Source organism: Erpetoichthys calabaricus, chromosome 8, assembly GCF_900747795.2.
Source record: "Erpetoichthys calabaricus chromosome 8, fErpCal1.3, whole genome shotgun sequence".
In the NCBI taxonomy this organism is placed as follows: domain Eukaryota; kingdom Metazoa; phylum Chordata; class Cladistia; order Polypteriformes; family Polypteridae; genus Erpetoichthys; species Erpetoichthys calabaricus.
Genome location: NC_041401.2, coordinates 156939400 through 156958452, shown reverse-complemented (window position 1 = coordinate 156958452; position 19053 = coordinate 156939400). Strand labels below are relative to the sequence as shown.

The window sequence follows — 19053 nt, the reverse complement described above, 5'->3', positions numbered from 1 at the left end:
GGTCAGAACACTCTCAACGGTATTTTACTTGTTATTTTTGTTTGGTCAATTCAAACTAGCGCCACAGTCCCTTCATCTCACAATCATATCTGTCATTTTTTCTCTCCTCTCTGTCTCTCTCTCCTTTTTTTATGTTTTTATGCTTGTCAGTCATCTCAATTTCATTGTTTCATAGATTGGTGTCATGGAGAATATTACATTTTCATACCAGACAAATCAAAGCCTCTGTTATGCATTAACAGCACTGTTTATAGGTTATGTCTCAGATTGCACACTACAGCCATAAACACTACAATACATATGGGGCAATATTTGCAACAGAATTTGTGTTTGGACTGACTTGAATAATTTTACTACTTTGTCATGTGGTGACACTTTCCAAACATGTACTATCGTTTAAGAAAAACTCCAGTATAGAAATCAAAAATGTGAAAAGCAACATGTAAAGCTACGTAATGAATCATTATAGTCCATCAAACAAAACACCAATGTTTTTCCACATCAGAAGTTGGCTCTAGAAGAATCTGGTCACCCTAAGTAAGTTCCCAGGCAAAGATTTCTGTTTATATTTACATTCTATTTTGCAGTTATCTCCAAAGAAAAGAAGTATATGATAAAAAAAATGCACCACCACTGGAGCAAAACTTTTCTGTCTCATGTCAGAAAAATGAGGGTTCACCCCTGGTGTATCTGTGACAAACCCAGGTAAAGAAGCAACAAGTTGTAGTATGCAGCGCTTATGTCAAGTGTATCAGCCAATTCATAGAATTTGTCAACTATTTTGTGCTTGTTTTGTCATTTATTATGATGCTGTTTTATTGGCTGGTAATATTTAATTTTTCTTAGGATCTAAGACAGCGAGATAGCGGCCACATGTCTTAATGAGTGATGTCTCTTTGCCCTATCAGCATTGCAATATCACAAACTCTTCTAGTTGGGATAGAAAATAAGATTCTGCTTGGGTGTGCGCTTTGTTTCTGTTCCCATTGTATGTTTTGTTAACTTTTTTGTTTTGAGCTTTTCAATAGGTTTAGTTAATTTTGTGATCTTGATTGATTTTATTCATGTCTGTTTTGTTGTCCTTTTTTCAGCTCACTGATGTTATCTTTGTTTGCTCTTTAGGAGCAAGCTTATGTCAGAATGTACTTGTATCTCTCTATGTAGGGACATGTAAAATGACCAAATCCTTGCACATTCAGCAATAACATGTCAGCAACATAACTCATTTTTTCTGATTAGAGCTTGTTTGTTTTTCTAGCACCATACACTGGTTTGGTTTTGCCTCTTTGTCACTGTTTGAATTCAGACATTTCAATGGCAGGTTTTGTGTAGCCAGAATATTCAGTTTTATTTTTACATTTGCTACGGCACATGTAGAAAGATGACAGAGAGACTGTATTCCCACATAAGAAGAGCAGTATCGCAGTATCTCAGTACCTGTTCCTGTTCAAGAGAGCAATGTCATTGGCAGCAAAGAGTGAAAGAAAGTGAGCGAGATGCAGCACCCCTGTGGGAAAAAGAGGGCAGCATGGTAAAAGAGACAGGAGCAGCACTCTGATCAAAGAAGAGTGCCACACAGCAACAGCAGCTAAGGAAGACTGTACCCCAAAGGAAAGAAAAGTACCAAATGTTGCTAGTAGAAGAAGAAAATGCCACATCTTTGCATGTGAGGCTGCATCCCATGCAAGAAGAAAGGCAGCAAGTCACAGCCCATTCCTCCCCTTGTCCTCCGGATGCACCTCCACTAATGAACCTGGACTTCTGTGAAGGCTGCAGTCATGGCTAGCTCCAATCAGAAGCTATATAATGAATATATAATACAATGTCACTAGGTCAGGCTGTTACATTTGTAATGCACTGGGGCTCGTTATGGAATGGTCACAGAACTGGAATCCAGTGAACCACATCATCCCCCCACCATTGTACATACATGATTACTGGACTGCATGATTTCACTTTCCTTTATGTATTATCTATGTGTTATTGCATTAGACTTGGTACTCATTTATGACATCCTCTGCAATATTAGCGGGGATACTAATGTTGCTTGACTGTTTAAAAATGTATCAGAGAGTGGAAAAATGAGTCACCCATGTGCAACAGTGGCATCCTTATGCTTCAGATGTCAATAAACACCACTTCTTCAGTTCTTATCCATTGTGTGTCCAGTTAAGGTACAATATATTTAAAAGACATACAATATGTACATTAAAACTTATGATATCCATTAATGTTGGATGCCAGATATTAAGTTTTGTTGGATCATATCAATCCTATTATTTTAATTGGATGACTGAACAAAAATGAATGCATGCACAGAAACCAGCAGAAACATTAGCAATAATGACAATGACAACTATTAAAGGGGCAGCCAGCAGTGACCAGTCTTGCGTTGACAAGATTAGGCATGGCCGGATGTCTGTGGAAATATCCCAGGGAACAGAGGTTATCATTGTACTGTTGGTATACACATGAATACAAATAACAGGTATAAGGGCAAAACAAACTCAGAACTTGAGAAATGTAGGTAGAGGTCAGATAGACATACCATAGAAAAGAAATTAAACGTCAGAACGAGAGGCTAGAAATAGAACCAAAAATCAAGAGCTGTAAATGTTTGCTTAAACACTTGGCTCAAACAGGAGCATAGCTGCAGCTGCTGCCAAGCAGCTGAGAATGATGCCAACTAGGAAAGCGGTCTAGAGAGAAAGACACAGACGAGCGAGCCAGTATCAAAATATTGTTAAGAAATGTTGTATCTTATAAAATGCCAGTTAATAGAGCTTTCTGATTTTTTAACTGCCTGATACTTCACTTTTACTAAGTGTGTAGATTTATATATATATATATATATATATATATATAAAACAAGAAAATCACCCATCTGGCATCTCCCCGTAACCAGAGTAATGCCAAAATCACAGAAACATTTAGACACACACAAGGAATAGATAAACAAAGAATCACAGAAAAGACCAAACAAAAAACCTGCTGTTTCTTTTGGCTTTCCTATATAGGCTGAAAGCCCTGTCTGTTTGGAGGGCTGTCCATGCAACACTGCAATCTAGAACAAGAAAACCAGTGTTCCTTCACACTTTCTGCCTCTTTTAAATCTCTGCCTCTCCTCTTCTGACCAGTGAGCTTCCAATTCTCTGATACTTTGCCTCCTGCCACTCCTTCATACTAAAGGTTTCAACATTGTTCTCTTCTTGCTATCCATTAGGATAAATTGTACTCTTCTGCACAACCTCAGCATTTTCTTCTTGCAGATGTGAGAGGGAAAGGCTTATCTAGCATAAATCGATTTGCTTGTTATCTACTATTATGATATCTTCTAGAATCCTCTCACACCCAGATGGGCTTGATGGTTTTGCTAATGTGGCAAAACACACTGCAAAGATATTCTGCCCATGGTTGACCATAATGTCTAGCAATGGCGTGCTGAGATCTGTATGTCGGCAATGTGAAACTTTATCTCCCAAGAACGTTTCTTTTGTGGCTACATCCCTATATTACTGTAGACCACCCTTGCCACAAGATCAGTCATAATATAGTTATACAAAGTCAGTCAGTCAGTCATTGTCCAACCCGCTATATCCTAACACAGGGTCACGGGGGTCTGCTGGAGCCAATCCCAGGCAGCACAGGGTGCAAGGCAGGAACAAATCCCGGGCAGGGTGCCAGCCCACCGCAGGGCACACACACACACGCACACACACACACCAAGCACCCACTAGGGACAATTTAGGATCGCCAATGCACCTAACCTGCATGTCTTTGGACTGTGGGAGGAAACCGGAGTACCCGCAGGAAACCCATGTAGACACGGGGAGAACATGCAAACTCCACGCAGGGAAGACCTGGGAAGCGAACCCAGATCTCCTTACTATGAGGCAGCAGCGCTACCACTGCGCCACCGTGCCGCCCAGTTATACAAAGTGCATATAATTAATAAATTATTGGGATAAATTAAAAGTAATTATATATAGCTACGAATTTTGAGAATTTTATTTGCAGGGTTGCAGACTAGAACGTAAATGTGAGAACTGAACATGAGCCAACACAGGATGCAAAGTAATCCTCTCTCACATCCATATCCACACACTAACCACTGGACCAACATGTCACCCATGGTACGTACATTACTTGGCAATTTCAACTTGCTCTTTAAATGTAGAATTGAGATCCCTAATCTATAATGGAGAAATTTGGAGAGGAAAAAATAAAGAATTACAAGACACAGAAAGAAAGTGACTAGGGCATAACTCTGGATATTTTACCTATTCAGTATTGGCATAGAAGGCATCACAGAAAGTGAGGGCATAAAACTAGAAAAGCATGTTTGGATTTATAGCAATACCAGGGCTTCATTTTTAGACTCTTTGTTAAAGGCAGTTATGTTGTGGCCCCATCTATTGTCCATCCTTAGAAAGAACAGATTATACTTGAAGAAGTAGTGTCCATCACTCCAAAAGTATGTTGTTCCCAACATTTTATATTTTTTAGGCTATACTACAGTATATATTGTATACAGACACATATTGTATGTATATACTGGGTTCTTCACATGCATGACAAAACACAAACACTTGTCTTTCCTACAGCCTTTGACCTCTGTAGCCATTTTACTTCTAACCTCAAAGTTTTGCTCTGTACACACGTATAATGTCATCTGATGGACACAAAGACTACTTTGACAGAGATAAAATGGCAGGATATCACTGGATGGTCAAGGACAGGTGACAGAACATGTCCTCCTGCATGGAAAAGACGGGTATAACAAAGGGTCTAGGTGTAGCAATAGTTTTTAAAAAATATGCAAAAAAGGAAAGTGAAGTAAAAGCAAGAAACTGTAAGAAACAAGTCATTTCTAAGCATTCCCTAAAACTAGAAACTAACCGTCAGAAGAAGATAAATTGAAGGTTTATAGCTGTGATATCCATGTTTAGAGTGAAGCAGCTGACTAGCAGGATAGAAGTGTGGACCAGCTTAGCTGAAGATGAGTAGGTGCTTGTAGAAAATGACAATAGTTCCAAGGATATGCCACCCATATTTATTTAGGAGTGATGTAGCAGCAGGTTTTTTATACATACTTGATTATGCTTTTTTAATTGTGTTTGCATAAGCCAAAAAATATTATCTTTAGGCAATATAAAAAAGAAACATTTGAGCTTTATTTAAGACGCCTTATAGCAAACACTAAATTGGATAATAAGCCTGGTCTAGTTACATGCCTGGCCTGGAGTATGCATGTTCATTTTATGTCTACATAGGTTTCTCTCCAGATATTCAGGTTTTCCTACTGAAAATATTTCTATTAGAGAACGGGTGGCTCTAAATTGGCCTAATATGTGTGACTGTAACTGTACACAATGCCTATAACAAATACTCATCCCCTTGGAGGTTTTCATATTTTATTATTAAACAACAGTGAATCAGAGCGGATTTAATTAGGCTTTTCTGACAATGACCAACAGAAAAAGAGTCTTGACTGTATATGAAAACAGATCTCTGCAAAGTGGTTTTAATTAATTATAAATATGAAACACTAATTGATTACAAATTACAGTATTACGTTGATGTCCCTTTGTCAGCAATTCCAGCCTTGTGTACATAGGTCTCTATCAGCTTTGGACATCTGGACATTGCAATTTTTTCCCATTTTCTCTGCCAAATTTTTCAAGCTCTGTCAGGTTGCCTGAGGATTGTGAGTGAGCAGCCTATTTCAAGTTCAGTCAGATTCAAAATGAGAGATCTGGAATCTGACTCTAACACTACATTACATTAACATAGTTGTTTTTAAGCCATTCCCGTGTACCTTTGGATTAATGCTGAGGTTGTTGTTTTGCTGGAAAATAAATTTTCTCTCAAGATGTAGGTTTCATGCAGACTGCAACAGGCTTTCCACTAGGATTTTTCTGCATTTTACTGCATTCATTTTATCCTTACCCCTCACTAGCCTTTCACAGCATGCTTCAGAGGAGCGCTCCCACATTATGATGTTGCCACCACCATGTTTCATGATGGGAATAGTGCATTTATAATTGTGCAGTGATTGGCTTATGTGCCAAACATAATATTTAGTCAGGCCAAATATATCAATTTTTATTTATTTTTTTTTTTTTTTTTTTTTTTTTTTTTTTTTTTTATTTTTATATTTTTATTTTATTAATTTTCATTGTAATCATTCCATACAAACAGATCCATTTATAACCCAACAAATTTGAAAACAAATCAAACCCCATCCCTGAGAAGGAGAGCTTAGCTAAAGGAAAATTTCTTTAAGCTTTTTAATAAGGCAACATTAGGCAAAAGAAGGGGAGAAGTAAATATCTATATAAATAAGAGATGGAGAAGGGAGTTAAATACAATAATAGTTAATTCTCTTATTCTAAAATAATATTGATTAAATCCTGCCAAGTTTTGAAAAAGTTTTGTACAGATCCTCTAACTGAAAATTTGATTTTTTCCAATTTCAAATAATATAAAACATCAGTTTCCCACTGACTTATAAGAGGAGAATTAGGATTCTTCCAATTTAACAAAATAAGTCTGCGTGCCAAGAGTGTAGTGAATGCAATCACCGTTTGTTTGTCCTTCTCCAATTCAAGTCCATCTGGAAGGACACCAAACACAGCTGTTAGTGGGTTAGGAGGGATTGTGATACTAAGGCTGTCTGAGAGGCACTTAAAAATCTTTGTCCAAAATGATGTTAGTTTGGTGCAGGCCCAGAACATGTGACCCAGTGAGGCAGGAGCTTGGTTGCAGCGCTCGCAGGTCGGATCCTGGCCTGGAAACATTTTGGACAGTTTTAAGCGAGACAGATGAGCTCGATATATAATTTTTAGTTGAATAATTCTATGCTTTGCGCATATAGAACTCGAGTGAATTCTCTGCTTTGCTACCTTCCACTCCTTTTCTGATATATTGATTAAGAGATCTTCTTCCCAATGTCCTCTTGGATCTTTGAAAGGTAGGGACTCTAATAAGATTTTATATATTGCGGAAATAGTGTTTGTTTCCTCGGAATTGAGCAGTATTTTTTCCAGCATTGTGGAGGGTGCAAGGTGGGGGAAATCGGGCAATTTCTGTTTAACAAAATTTCTAATTTGAAGATAGTAAAAGAAATGTGTAGCTGGGAGGTTAAATTTTGAACGTAATTGTTCAAAAGATGTAAATATGTTGTCTATATAAAGATCTCTGAGCATTTTAATCCCAAAACTTTTCCAGGTATTAAAAACTGGATATACTTGCGAAGGTTGAAAGAGGTGGTTCCCTTGCAAAGGTGCCACTGATAAAAGATTTTCCATCTTAAAATGCTTCCTAATTTGGTTCCATATTCTGAGTGAGTAAAGCACAATTGGGTTATTAGTATATTTGCGATAACTTTCATTTATTGGAGAGCAAATCAGGGAATATAAAGAAGTACTACAGGATTTTACTTCTATTGCAGACCAAGCCTGTGTATGTGCATTTATTTGTGTCCAGGTTTTTATGGCTTGTATGTTTGCTGCCCAGTAATAAAACTGAAAATTAGGTAAAGCCATGCCACCTTCTGCCTGAGGTCTTTGTAGGGTCGCTCTTCGGATACGTGGGTGTTTTGAGTTCCAAATGAATGAGGTTATTATTGAATCTAACTGTTTAAAAAACGATTTATTGATATATATTGGAATGTTTTGAAATAAAAAGAGAAGTTTAGGAAGGATATTCATCTTAACAATGTTAATTCTTCCGGCTAGAGTGAGATGAAGGGTTGACCATCTATGCAAGTCTTGCTTAATTTTTTCCATACAGACGCCAAAATTTTGTTGATAAAGAGCTTTATGTTTACTTGTGATATTTACCCCTAGGTATTTAAACTGATCTGCTATGGTAAAAGGTAGGGTGTCTAATTTAATATTATATGCTTGTGAGTTCACTGGAAAGAGTATACTTTTATTCAGATTAATTCTAAGACCAGATATCTTTTGAAATTCTGTTAGTGCTGTTAAAACAGCAGGGACAGTGTTTTCTGGGTCCGATATATATAAGACCATATCATCTGCATATAGAGAAATTTTCTGTTCCAGTCCTTCTCTGACAATCCCCTTTATCTGATGAGAATTTCGGCAGTGAACCGCCAGTGGTTCAATAGCGATTGCAAACAACAGTGGCGACAAGGGACATCCTTGTCTGGTACCACGTTCTAGTTTAAAGTAGTCTGAGCAAATTTTATTAATACAAACTGAAGCTTCTGGACTGGTATACAGTAGTTTAATCCAAGCACAAATATTCGGGCCAAACCCAAATTTCTCCAATGCAGTGAAAAGGTAATTCCATTCGATCATGTCAAATGCCTTTTCTGCGTCTAATGATAGTAATATCTCTGGGGTGTTTGATTTTGCTGGTGAATATATAACATTAAACAAGCGTCGGAGATTTGAAGATAGATGTCGGCCTTTAATAAATCCAGTTTGATCTTGTGATATTACCGAGGGCAGCACTTTCTCCATCCTTCTAGCTAGGATTTTTGAGAGTATCTTAACATCATTATTCAGGAGTGAAATTGGTCTATATGATGCACATTGTAACAAGTCCTTATTTTGTTTAGGAAAGACGGTGATTAATGCTTGTCGAAATGTTTGAGGTAGTATTTGGTGGTCTTTAGCTTCTGTAAATGTTACCAATAAGAGTGGAGCTAGCTGAGTGGAGAATTTCTTATAAAACTCTACGGGGTAACCATCAGGGCCTGATGATTTCCCGCTTTGTAGTGACTTTATAGCGTCTAGTAATTCTGTTAGTGTTAGAGGTTTATCTAGTTCCTCAGCACTTAAAGCATCTATTTGTGGTATTTGTGAATTATCCAGAAATGCATTAGATTGCGTGTTGTCTTCTTTGGGCTCAGTGGAATATAAAGACTTATAGTAATCTCTAAATGTGTGCATTATTTTATTATGGTCGATGATTTCTTCTCCATTCTTGTTGGTGATTACTGGTATTGCATTGTGAACTTCTTGTTTATGAATTTGTTGAGCTAAAAGCTTATTAGCTTTTTCTCCGTGTTCATAGTAATGCTGTCTAGACTTATAAATAAGTTGTTCAGTTTCTTTAGTTGTTAAGATGTTAAGTTCTGTATGCAAGGCCTGCCTTTTCCTGTGAAGAGCTTCACTTGGACGCCTGGCTTGTTCTTCATCTATTCTAGTAATTTCATTTCTTAGCTCTGACACTTTCTTGGTTTCTAATTTATAAATATATCAATTTTTAGTCTTATCAGACCATAGAACCCTTTTCCAGCTGTCTTCTGAGTCTCCAATGTGGCTTCTAGAAAACTCTCTATGTCTGATTTTAACAGTGGCTTTTTCTTTGCCACTTGTTCATAAAGCTGCGACTAGTGAAGCACCTGTGTAGAGCTGTTGTCTTTACAGTCTCTCAGATCCAATTCACTGCAGTCTGTAACTCCATCGCAGTTATGACAGGTCTCTTGGTGGCCTCCCTCACTAGTCTTATTCTTGCACAATTACTCAGCTTTTGTGGACGGCCTGCTCTAGGCAGATGTACAGCCATGTCACACTTTTTCCATTTCTTGATGATTGATTTAACTGAAATCCAAGGAATATTCAGTGACTTGGGTGTTTTCTTGTATCCATCCCTGACTTGTACTTTTTCAATCACCTTTTCATTGAATTGCTTGTAATGTTCTTTTGTCTTCGTTGTGTAGGTTAGGCCAACGTATTTACTCACCATAAGTTAGCTCTTCCATGTACAGGTGCATTTGTGCGACGATCCATTTAAACCTCTACAGACAGATGATCTCCACTGAACTAATTCTGTGACTTCTAAAACTAACTGGCTGCACACCAGTGACGACTTAGGTATGTCAAAATAAAGAGGGAGAATTATAAACCTATCAATTATTTCATGCTTTATATTTGTAGTTCATTTAAAACACTTTCCAGAGATCTGACCTTCTTTTTGACATTAAAAAAGTCAAATTAAATGTAAAACAAGAAAATGGACGGAGAACAATTTTTATAGGAACTGTTTGTGAGTGTTCCCTGTCTTGGGCTGATGCTCTGTTCAGAGCGTTTTGTTGCATTTTGCTTCATGCTGCTGGGATATTTTCTGTTCCCCATAACACTGAACTGGATTGAACTGGATTTAAAAATGGAAGGATGGATGTATTTAAATGTGGAACAAGTGCCATTTATTTCTCTTCTTAAGGTGCAATGGGACAGCCTGCTCGTAGCCAAATTCATTTATAATTAATAATTCTTGTTTACTATCAATTGCACAATAAATACAGTAGAACAGCCAGGTTACCCTGACACAGTACTTTGAGTTGAGCTTTCAACTAAACATTGCATACTGTTGTTGTACAAAAATAATACCATTGTCATTTTTTTATTTTTACAGACTATTCCTTAAAGAATTGAAGTTGAAAGATATTTGTTTCATCTTTTAGGTCATACCTGTATAATCTGTCCTTGCATAATGTCCATCTCCAGTCTTTGTGCCTGTAGTTATGTTGTCTGAAAAACAAACACACAAATAAATAAACAAATAAATAAAGTATTACTTACCTTTCTCCTAATCTTTAGTCATTGTCTTATTCTTTCTGATTACCTGAGGACAGGAGAGTATGTAAAATTTCCACATGATGGAATTCCAAGGAATGGTGAAGACAATGATTAAAAAAGGTTCATTGTAGAGTGAATCTTGATGAATGCAGATTAATTCAATGCGCTACTGTGTGCATGCAGGTAATCTCTAGGAGATTGTAGGGTACTAATCAAAATTTAGCAAATGTTACATATCTCCTTCAACAACCAACTTAGTTCCATCATGAAGATGCCTCTGACACGTATGCTGTTTACCACCTAACTAAAATACACATAGTAATATGATTTAAATCACTCTTCATTCGCAATCAACATTACATAACTTATACTCAACATGTCCTATTGACCACTAATTTATTGTCAGATTTCAGTTTTTACAAGTGGCGTCTCTGTATATGGAGTAAGTATAGTATAACCTCCTACTCAAAGCAGATTGTGCTTTTTTAATTAAATAAGCAATATACTTGTTTCAATAATGTATAGTAGTGTTATTAGTCCATGATATGCTCAATGCAATTTCTTAGAAAAACTCTTTGTTTTAGAGTATTCAGAAATTTTCTTTGTACATGATGCTGGGTTACTTTTGCAGGCCCTTCAACTCCACAGTGTTTTAGCAGAACTTTGCACATGTGCAAATATGCAGCAGCCAGAGCTTTTCAATTTCACCTTTGGGGCTTGAAGTATACAGCGCTTTCAAGTAACCGTTGTTTGAATTTTCCATGACACAATTTAAAGGCTGTGTGAACGTATACATCTTACTGCATTGGAACAATTATCTTCCACACTTATCATGACTCAAGTCAATTAAATATGTACAATACGATTTAACATTTTACCAATTCAACAAAAATTGGAAATTAAATGTTTCGAACCACATTGGCCATTATATTCTAGGTTCTTGGACTGGAACTGTGAATGTATTCAGTCTTGACTACTATGTATTAGCTGTGTAGTGCACCATTTACTGAATGCCTCATATTGCTCACTTGGGTTCAAAGGCAACACCATCTGCACTCACTTTTCCTAACTCTGTGAGTTGATTCAAGCAAAGATGCTTCCTTATATTTTTCCACTGGCCACATACAGATTCTAATGGACTACAGCAGCATTACGGATCTCAGAAGAGTCACAAGTATTGCTCTCATATATGCTGGGTTCACAGGATGACTCTGCTCCTTCTAATAGTCAGAAGACCACCAGAATTTCCATGCGAAAAATGGTACTAGTTTTTATACTGCAACATGGTTAATATCAGAAGTGCACTATGCTCTTTCTTGAATGGAAATGAGACTTGACAGTGACTGAAAACTAGAAAATGAAGTCTGAGCTAATAATCGGCCTTCATTCATTTATCCAATGTGCATTTTCAATTTCCATTGAAAATTCAAAAGCTGAAAGGTTTTATGGCTGACTGGGAACTTCAAATACTTCTGCTATGATTGTGCGTTTCAGTGGATTATTATTTTATTTTAAGGCTGGTTCCTGTTTTAAGGTCAGTACAGCTAGATACAATATAATGGGCCCTCAAGACTCTGACAAAGCAGGAACTGGAGGGCCCAAATAATAGTGTTTCCAAATCAACACATAATTTATGCATTACTTTGGACACTTACTTATTATTTGGCATCTCTGTTACTATCCTAGTAGCAGCATGCATTATCACTGCCATCTCCAGAGTCATGGATCTAATTCATCGACTTTTCAGCATAAAGTCTACAGGTATACCCCATATCAATGTATGCTTCTTTGGGGCATTTTGGTTTCCTTCCATGTCACAGACACATTTAATCAGTTGTGATAATTTTGTAGACAAGATAGAACATGTGATGTTATTCTGAAATAAACTGACAATGTATAGGAAATAGGTGGATGGATAAGTATAGAATGTTAACATTGATGAAGAGGTCATCAGTAGTTTAAATGTGATTGTGTACCGTTCTAAAACTTTAAACATCAGAAGCAAAAATATTAAAGGAACGGATAACCCAAAAATGTTTTTTTGTATGTTATTTATCACATGTACTTTGCAGTGTGTAATGTTTTAATCTTTTGTTTTCTTGGAGGAAGTACTTAAGAATGATTCTCATGACTATTATTGATAGGTTACCAATGTTCGATAGTGGCAAATGTTGTGAAAAATGTCCATAGAAAAAAGAAAAAAAAAAGTCATGTTACTTGTGTCTTGTAATCCACATCATTTATATAGTCGCTACCATAAAATGTGCAAAACGATCAGAGAAGGGACTTCTGGACTTGAAGACCATCCTCTCCCATGTCATTTGTTGGTGAAACTTCCTGTTTTCAAATCAAAAAGTCCCTCCCATGAGTCTGAGTTTCCAGTTGATATACACACTGATAATTCAGGAAGTACAGTAACTATTTAAAAACATTTTAGCAAAAATGCATTTGCTTTATTTATACTTTTAAAGCTATACATATGGATTATGCGACGGGGGTAACATGAGATTTTTTTTCTTTTTTTACATGTGTGTTTCTCATAAAGTCTGCCACTGTCCTGGGTTGGTCACCTACTGTATCGATCCTGTTTATGAGAATCTCTCGAATGTACTTCTGCAAGAAAGGAAGAGATTACAATTATTTCTCAGTCACCACTACAAAGTACATAGGGTAAGTATAAAAAAAATATTTTTCAGTGGAGTATTCTTTTAAAGTGATTCTTGTTTTCTTTTAAACAAAATGATGTTATGCATTTACATTTTTATTAACCATGGTGGCTGCAGACACGCAACATCTTGCATGGTAGTTGGACATGAAAAGTAGAACTTCATCGTACTCCTTACATGTGACCTAACTACTACTGCAATAAATATGACTACTGCTACTGCAATAGGTAAACTTGTGATTGGTATCAATATTTATATACGTTTCCCTATGATGAACTGATTTACATCTAAAATTACTCTGTTAAAAATAATGGTTCTTTAATGGCATTTTCTTTACTGGGTTGTTAGGTTCCTTGTACAGTGGTACCTTGAGATGCGAGTTTAATTAATTCCATGACCGAGCTCGTAAGCCAAAATGCTCGTATCTCAAAGCAATTCTCCCCATTTAAATTAATTGAAATGAGATTAATTTGTGCCAGCCCCCAAAAAACCACCCCAATTTTTTGTTAAATATTTTCAACATAAAAAAATGTATTTATAATGAACAAATATTGTATACAAACAAAATAAAACCTAATACACAAAAGAGAATCTAAAGAAATAAACAGATGTTGGTGGAGCCGATTAGCGTATTGTATTATTTTTTTCTTTCACTTCACTTTTGCTTAACTTAATTATCTTCTTTACTAGTTTTTTTCTTTTTTGCTATGTTTTCGTCACTTTCATTCGCAGGGCATTTCAATAGAAACCTGTCAAAGGAGCTTTGTTTCTTTCTCCTCTTTAGAATGTTTCTGAAATGAGTTAGTCTGCAGTTTGCATATCAGGAGAAGGTGGGAGCGGAAGATGCCATCATCTATATGCTACACCGATCCCTCTCTCACTTGGACAGAGGCAGTGGTGCTGTAAGAATTATGTTTCTAGACTTCTCTAGCACCTTCAACACAATCCAACCTCTGCTCCTTAGGGACAAGCTGACAGAGATGGGATTAGATTCATACCTAGTGGCATGGATCGTGGACTATCTTAAAGACAGACCTCAGTATGTGCGTCTTGGGAACTGCACGTCTGACATTGTGGTCAGCAACACAGGAGCACCACAAGGGACTGTACTTTCTCCGGTCCTGTTCAGCCTATATACATCGGACTTCCAATACAACTCGGAGTCCTGCCATGTGCAAAAGTTCGCTGATGACACTGCTATCGTGGGCTGCATCAGGAATGGGCTGGAGGAGGAGTATAGGGACCTAATCAATGACTTTGTTAAATGGTGTGACTCAAACCACCTACACCTGAACACCAGCAAAACCAAGGAGCTGGTGGTGGATTTTAGGAGGCCCAGACCCCTCATAGATCCAGTGATCATCAAAGGTGACTGTGTGCAGATGGTGCAGACCTATAAATATCTGGGAGTGCAGCTGGATGATAAATTAGACTGGACTGCCAATACTGATGCGCTGTGCAAGAAAGGACAAAGCCAGTTATACTTCCTTAGAAGGCTGGCTTCCTTCAACATCTGCAATAAGATGCTGCAGATGTTCTATCAAACAGTTGTGGCGAGCGCCCTCTTCTACGCAGTGGTGTGCTGGGGAGGCAGCATTAAGAGGAAAGACGCCTCACGCCTGGACAAACTGGTGAGGAAGGCAGGCTCTATTGTTGGCATGGAGCTGGACAGTTTAACATCTGTGGCAGAGCGAAGGGCGCTCAGCAGGCTCCTATCAATTATGGAGAATCCACTGCATCCACTAAATAATGTCATCTCCAGACAGAAGAGCAGCTTCAGCGACAGACTGCTGTCACTGTCCTGCTCCACAGACAGATTGAGGAGATTGTTCCTCCCCCAAACTATGCGACTCTTTAATTCCACTCGGGGGGGGTAAACGTTAATATTTAACATTATACATAGTTATTGTCTGTTTTTTCACCTGTATTATTATCATTCTTTAATTTAATATTATTTATTGTATCAGTATGCTGCTGCTGAAGAATGTGAATTTCCCATTGGGATTAATAAAGTATCTATCTATCTATCTATCTATCTATCTATCTATCTATCTATCTATCTATCTATCTATCTATCTATCTATCTATCTATCTATCTATCTATCTATCTATCTATCTATCTATCTATCTATCTATCTATCTATGTAGTCAAGTGTCATTTAATAGCACCGCTGCATGACCAGTTGCAATTTTTTCAGGGTGTTTCTTTTCAATAAAGTCCGAAACTTTTTCCCACATTGCCAACACTTCCTTTATCTCACTTGAAGAGATAACCTCCTCCGCCTCTGGCTCCTCTGCGATACCAATCTCCTGCAGAACCTCCGTATGTTGCTGCGTCAACTCCTCCGTCGTCAGTTCCTCGGAATGTGCTCTTTGATGGGTCGTATCTCGAATTTTGGCTCGTAACTCAAGGCAAAAAATTGACCTAGTGATGGCTCGTATATCTCAAAAAACTCGTATGTTGGTACCACTGTAAAACTATTGCTTGACCAAATGGCGTTTAATTTTGGGAAGGGTTCTTTGCATATGAAATTGGTTCTTTGTGCTTTGAAAAGCTTCCTAATATATAGGAAAACAAACTGAAATCTTTAATGCATCATATGCATCATATGGTTACTTACTGTGTGGAGCTTCATACAGATCTAAATAAATAAAAGGTTCTTTCAGGGACATTCATGTGGATGATTCTTTTCAACCAAAAATGTTTCCCCTATGGTACTACCCTGAAGAACCACTTTGTTACCTTTATTTTTAAGAGTGTAGCTTAGAAATCTGGTTTGAGGATTATTTACTTAATTGGTGATTTGCTCTTTTGCTTCAGGGTTTCAGGAGTTTGAAACTCAGATCCTATGTGGATGTTTCTCCAGATGCTCTTGTTTTGGTATGTAATTTTGAATGCACGGGTGAGCTCTCTATTAGGCCTTTGCTCTGTCAAGGTTTGTTGAGGTACCACTAGGTGCACTTGTTACTCTGAGTAAGTAACTTTAAGAACTGTTTCTATATATTTACTAGTATTTAGATGGTTGAAGAAATAAAAAAAAAAAAAACACTTCATTTATCATACATTAATGGTGTCAAATTTCTATAAGCTATACTTAATTTCTAACTCCCTCGAAAATAATTAAACATTTTCTTTTATGATTTGTTTATTTCTGTGTTTATCACTTTTAAAACAAAGTGTAAACGTGCATGTGGCATTATCACAAGACACAGTGCAAAAAACACTTTGGGGACTTACAGGCTCCCCCAAGTTGAGGAACACTGGCTGCTCCTAATATGATTGATTAGGGATGTCCCTGTGCCACCAGGAGAGGTTTCAACATAACAAATAACTTCCTATTGAGCACACTGCTACTGATATATCATACAGAAATATGTCACATGCATAATGATCCCCTAGCTTGATTTCATTATCCAGGTGGCCTAATTTTTCTGGACTTTAATGAGTTGTTTAAAAAAAGTTTCTCTGTTGGGTGGCATAATCCAATTCACTGAAACTAACTGAAGCTGTGCAGCAGAAGTGTGTTCTTGAAGAATGTGTTTCTAGGGACTGTATAACAGCTTTTTTATACAATAAATCATTTTAAAAGGTCCCTACAATGCCGGTACAAGTATACCATGAGATGCAACAGCATATGCACTATGGAGCAGTTTACTGTTTGATTCTCCTTAGATTCTTTGGATTGACATTAGACATGATAACATCCATCCATTTTTCAAACCTGCTCATTCAGAGAAGAGTTACAGACAAGCTGGAGCCTATCCAAGCAAACATCAGGCACAAGGCAGGAATAACCCCTGAACAAGGCACCAGTCCATCACAGGGTGAACACACACACACAACCACACAAGGGCCAATTTAGCATTGCCAGTGCATCTAACGTGCATGCATTTGGACTGTGGGAGGAAACCAGAGCATTCCAAAGACACCCATGCGGACATGGTGAGAAAATGCAAACTCCACACAAGGCGCACCCAGGATACAAATACTGGTCTCTTTAGTGTGGTGCAGCAGCACTACCACTGTGCTGCCATAATAACATCACTATGAAAAATAAAATGGAGTTCAGGAAACTTACAAGGCAACAACTCTTACAGAGTATCTTTTGTAAAAAACAAAATTATTATTTTTTTGATTTTGCACCAGTAATGATAAATTGATTTGCACCAAATTAATTACCTACCCATAAATTACACTGCTTTACAATTTTTGACTCATTGCCCCTCTCTTTAATTTTACCGACTTACCAAAATAACCTTTAGTGTCTTTTGTAACACTTGCAATATAAATATAACTATAAGGCTGTAACAAAATATTCTCACATCTATTTAATCCAATTTAATATTACAGTAAGCCATGGCCAATCCAAAAGCACCAAGCACAAAACAGGGAATAGAAATAAGACGCCAGTCCATCACAAGGCCCACTCAAGCACACAGCCACACACACACCCATTGCTCCAAATGTTGGAAAAATACAGTAAAGTAAGGTAAAATAAGGCCCACCATATTTTTCACCACATGCAGATGAAAAATTTCCACTTGCCCTGCCAAAATTTATTTTTTATTACATTTTTGGTAGATTCAGTTTTCGTAACAGTCTTTTAAAATTAGATTTGGAAACATTTCCTGTATTTCCTCTATTGCCCATTGTATTTGTATCAGCAGTTTCAGAACATTGATTGATAAATATATGTTGTATAATAAGGCAAAAACATATAAACTGTAAAACATACAGTATAAATAAGTATATGTATAGCCACAAAACTGGTAAAACATATAAACACATTCTTTTTTTCTTTTTGCCTCTTGCTATGCCGTTAGCTGTGTGCCTCTCCTAAGGGTGCCTAACAAGGAATGAGATTCCTGTTGCTTTTTAGTGCATCATTACACTTATCACTGTCTTTTTAGATGGTGCTTTCATCTGAGGCTTGCAACTAAAGAGAATCTGAATAAATATCAGTTCTCCGTTTAATGTTAAATCAGCTTGACAAGTTTTGTTCAAACCTGTATTGTTGTTATAATTATTAATATCCTCAGATGTTATTGTATATAGATTGTTGAGGATTCAGTTACCAATTTATCCATCCATCCATCCATCCATTTTCCAACCCGCTGAATCCGAACACAGGGTCACGGGGGTCTGCTGGAGCCAATCCCAGCCAACACAGGAAACAATCCTGGGCAGGGTGCCAACCCACCGCAGGACACACACAAACACACCCACACACCAGGGCCAATTTAGAATCGCCAATCCACCTAACCTGCATGTCTTTGGACTGTGGGAGGAAACCGGAGCGCCCGGAGGAAACCCACGCAGACACGGGGAGAACATGCAAACTCCACGCAGGGAGGACCCGGGAATCGAACCCAGGTCCCCAGATCTCCCAACTGCGAGGCAGCAGCGCTACCCACTGCGCCACCGTGCCGCTTACCAATTTATACAAATACCTATTCTAGAACATTATGTTTCATAAAAATGATTGCCAACTTAGCCTGCTAATTATGAATATGTTACTGTATTTGTCATTAGGTATTTTCATTTATCTAACAGGTACATAGTCACAGACAAAAAATCTTCTATTTCAAATAATTCTGTGCTCAGTACTCATTAACATGTTACACACATGAAAGAAAATTTAAAAGTTCTAATTGATTCACTAAAAAAATATGTTAGATGAATATTAAATGATCTTTTATTGGTTCCTTAAGTGAATGAAAGTGATTATTAAATTATCAATCAAGAGACAATCAGTGAAGTTTGGTTTAAGTGCTAATATTGCATCACCTGACTATTAAATACTAATCTAGTACAGTCATATTTGTTTGTA

At 37.3% G+C, this 19053-nt stretch overlaps 1 protein-coding gene across 3 annotated transcripts in view; it reads right to left on the bottom strand.

The window, feature by feature from the left end:
- The window catches only part of tmeff2a (transmembrane protein with EGF-like and two follistatin-like domains 2a), a 748263-nt gene that overhangs the window by 104510 nt on the left and 624700 nt on the right, over positions 1–19053 (bottom strand). For all 3 annotated transcript variants that reach the window (XM_051930531.1, XM_051930530.1, XM_028807628.2), the window contains exon 7: positions 10449–10508. In XM_051930531.1, coding sequence (XP_051786491.1) covers positions 10449–10508 — 60 coding nt within the window. The remainder of the gene's footprint in view (positions 1–10448; positions 10509–19053) is intronic.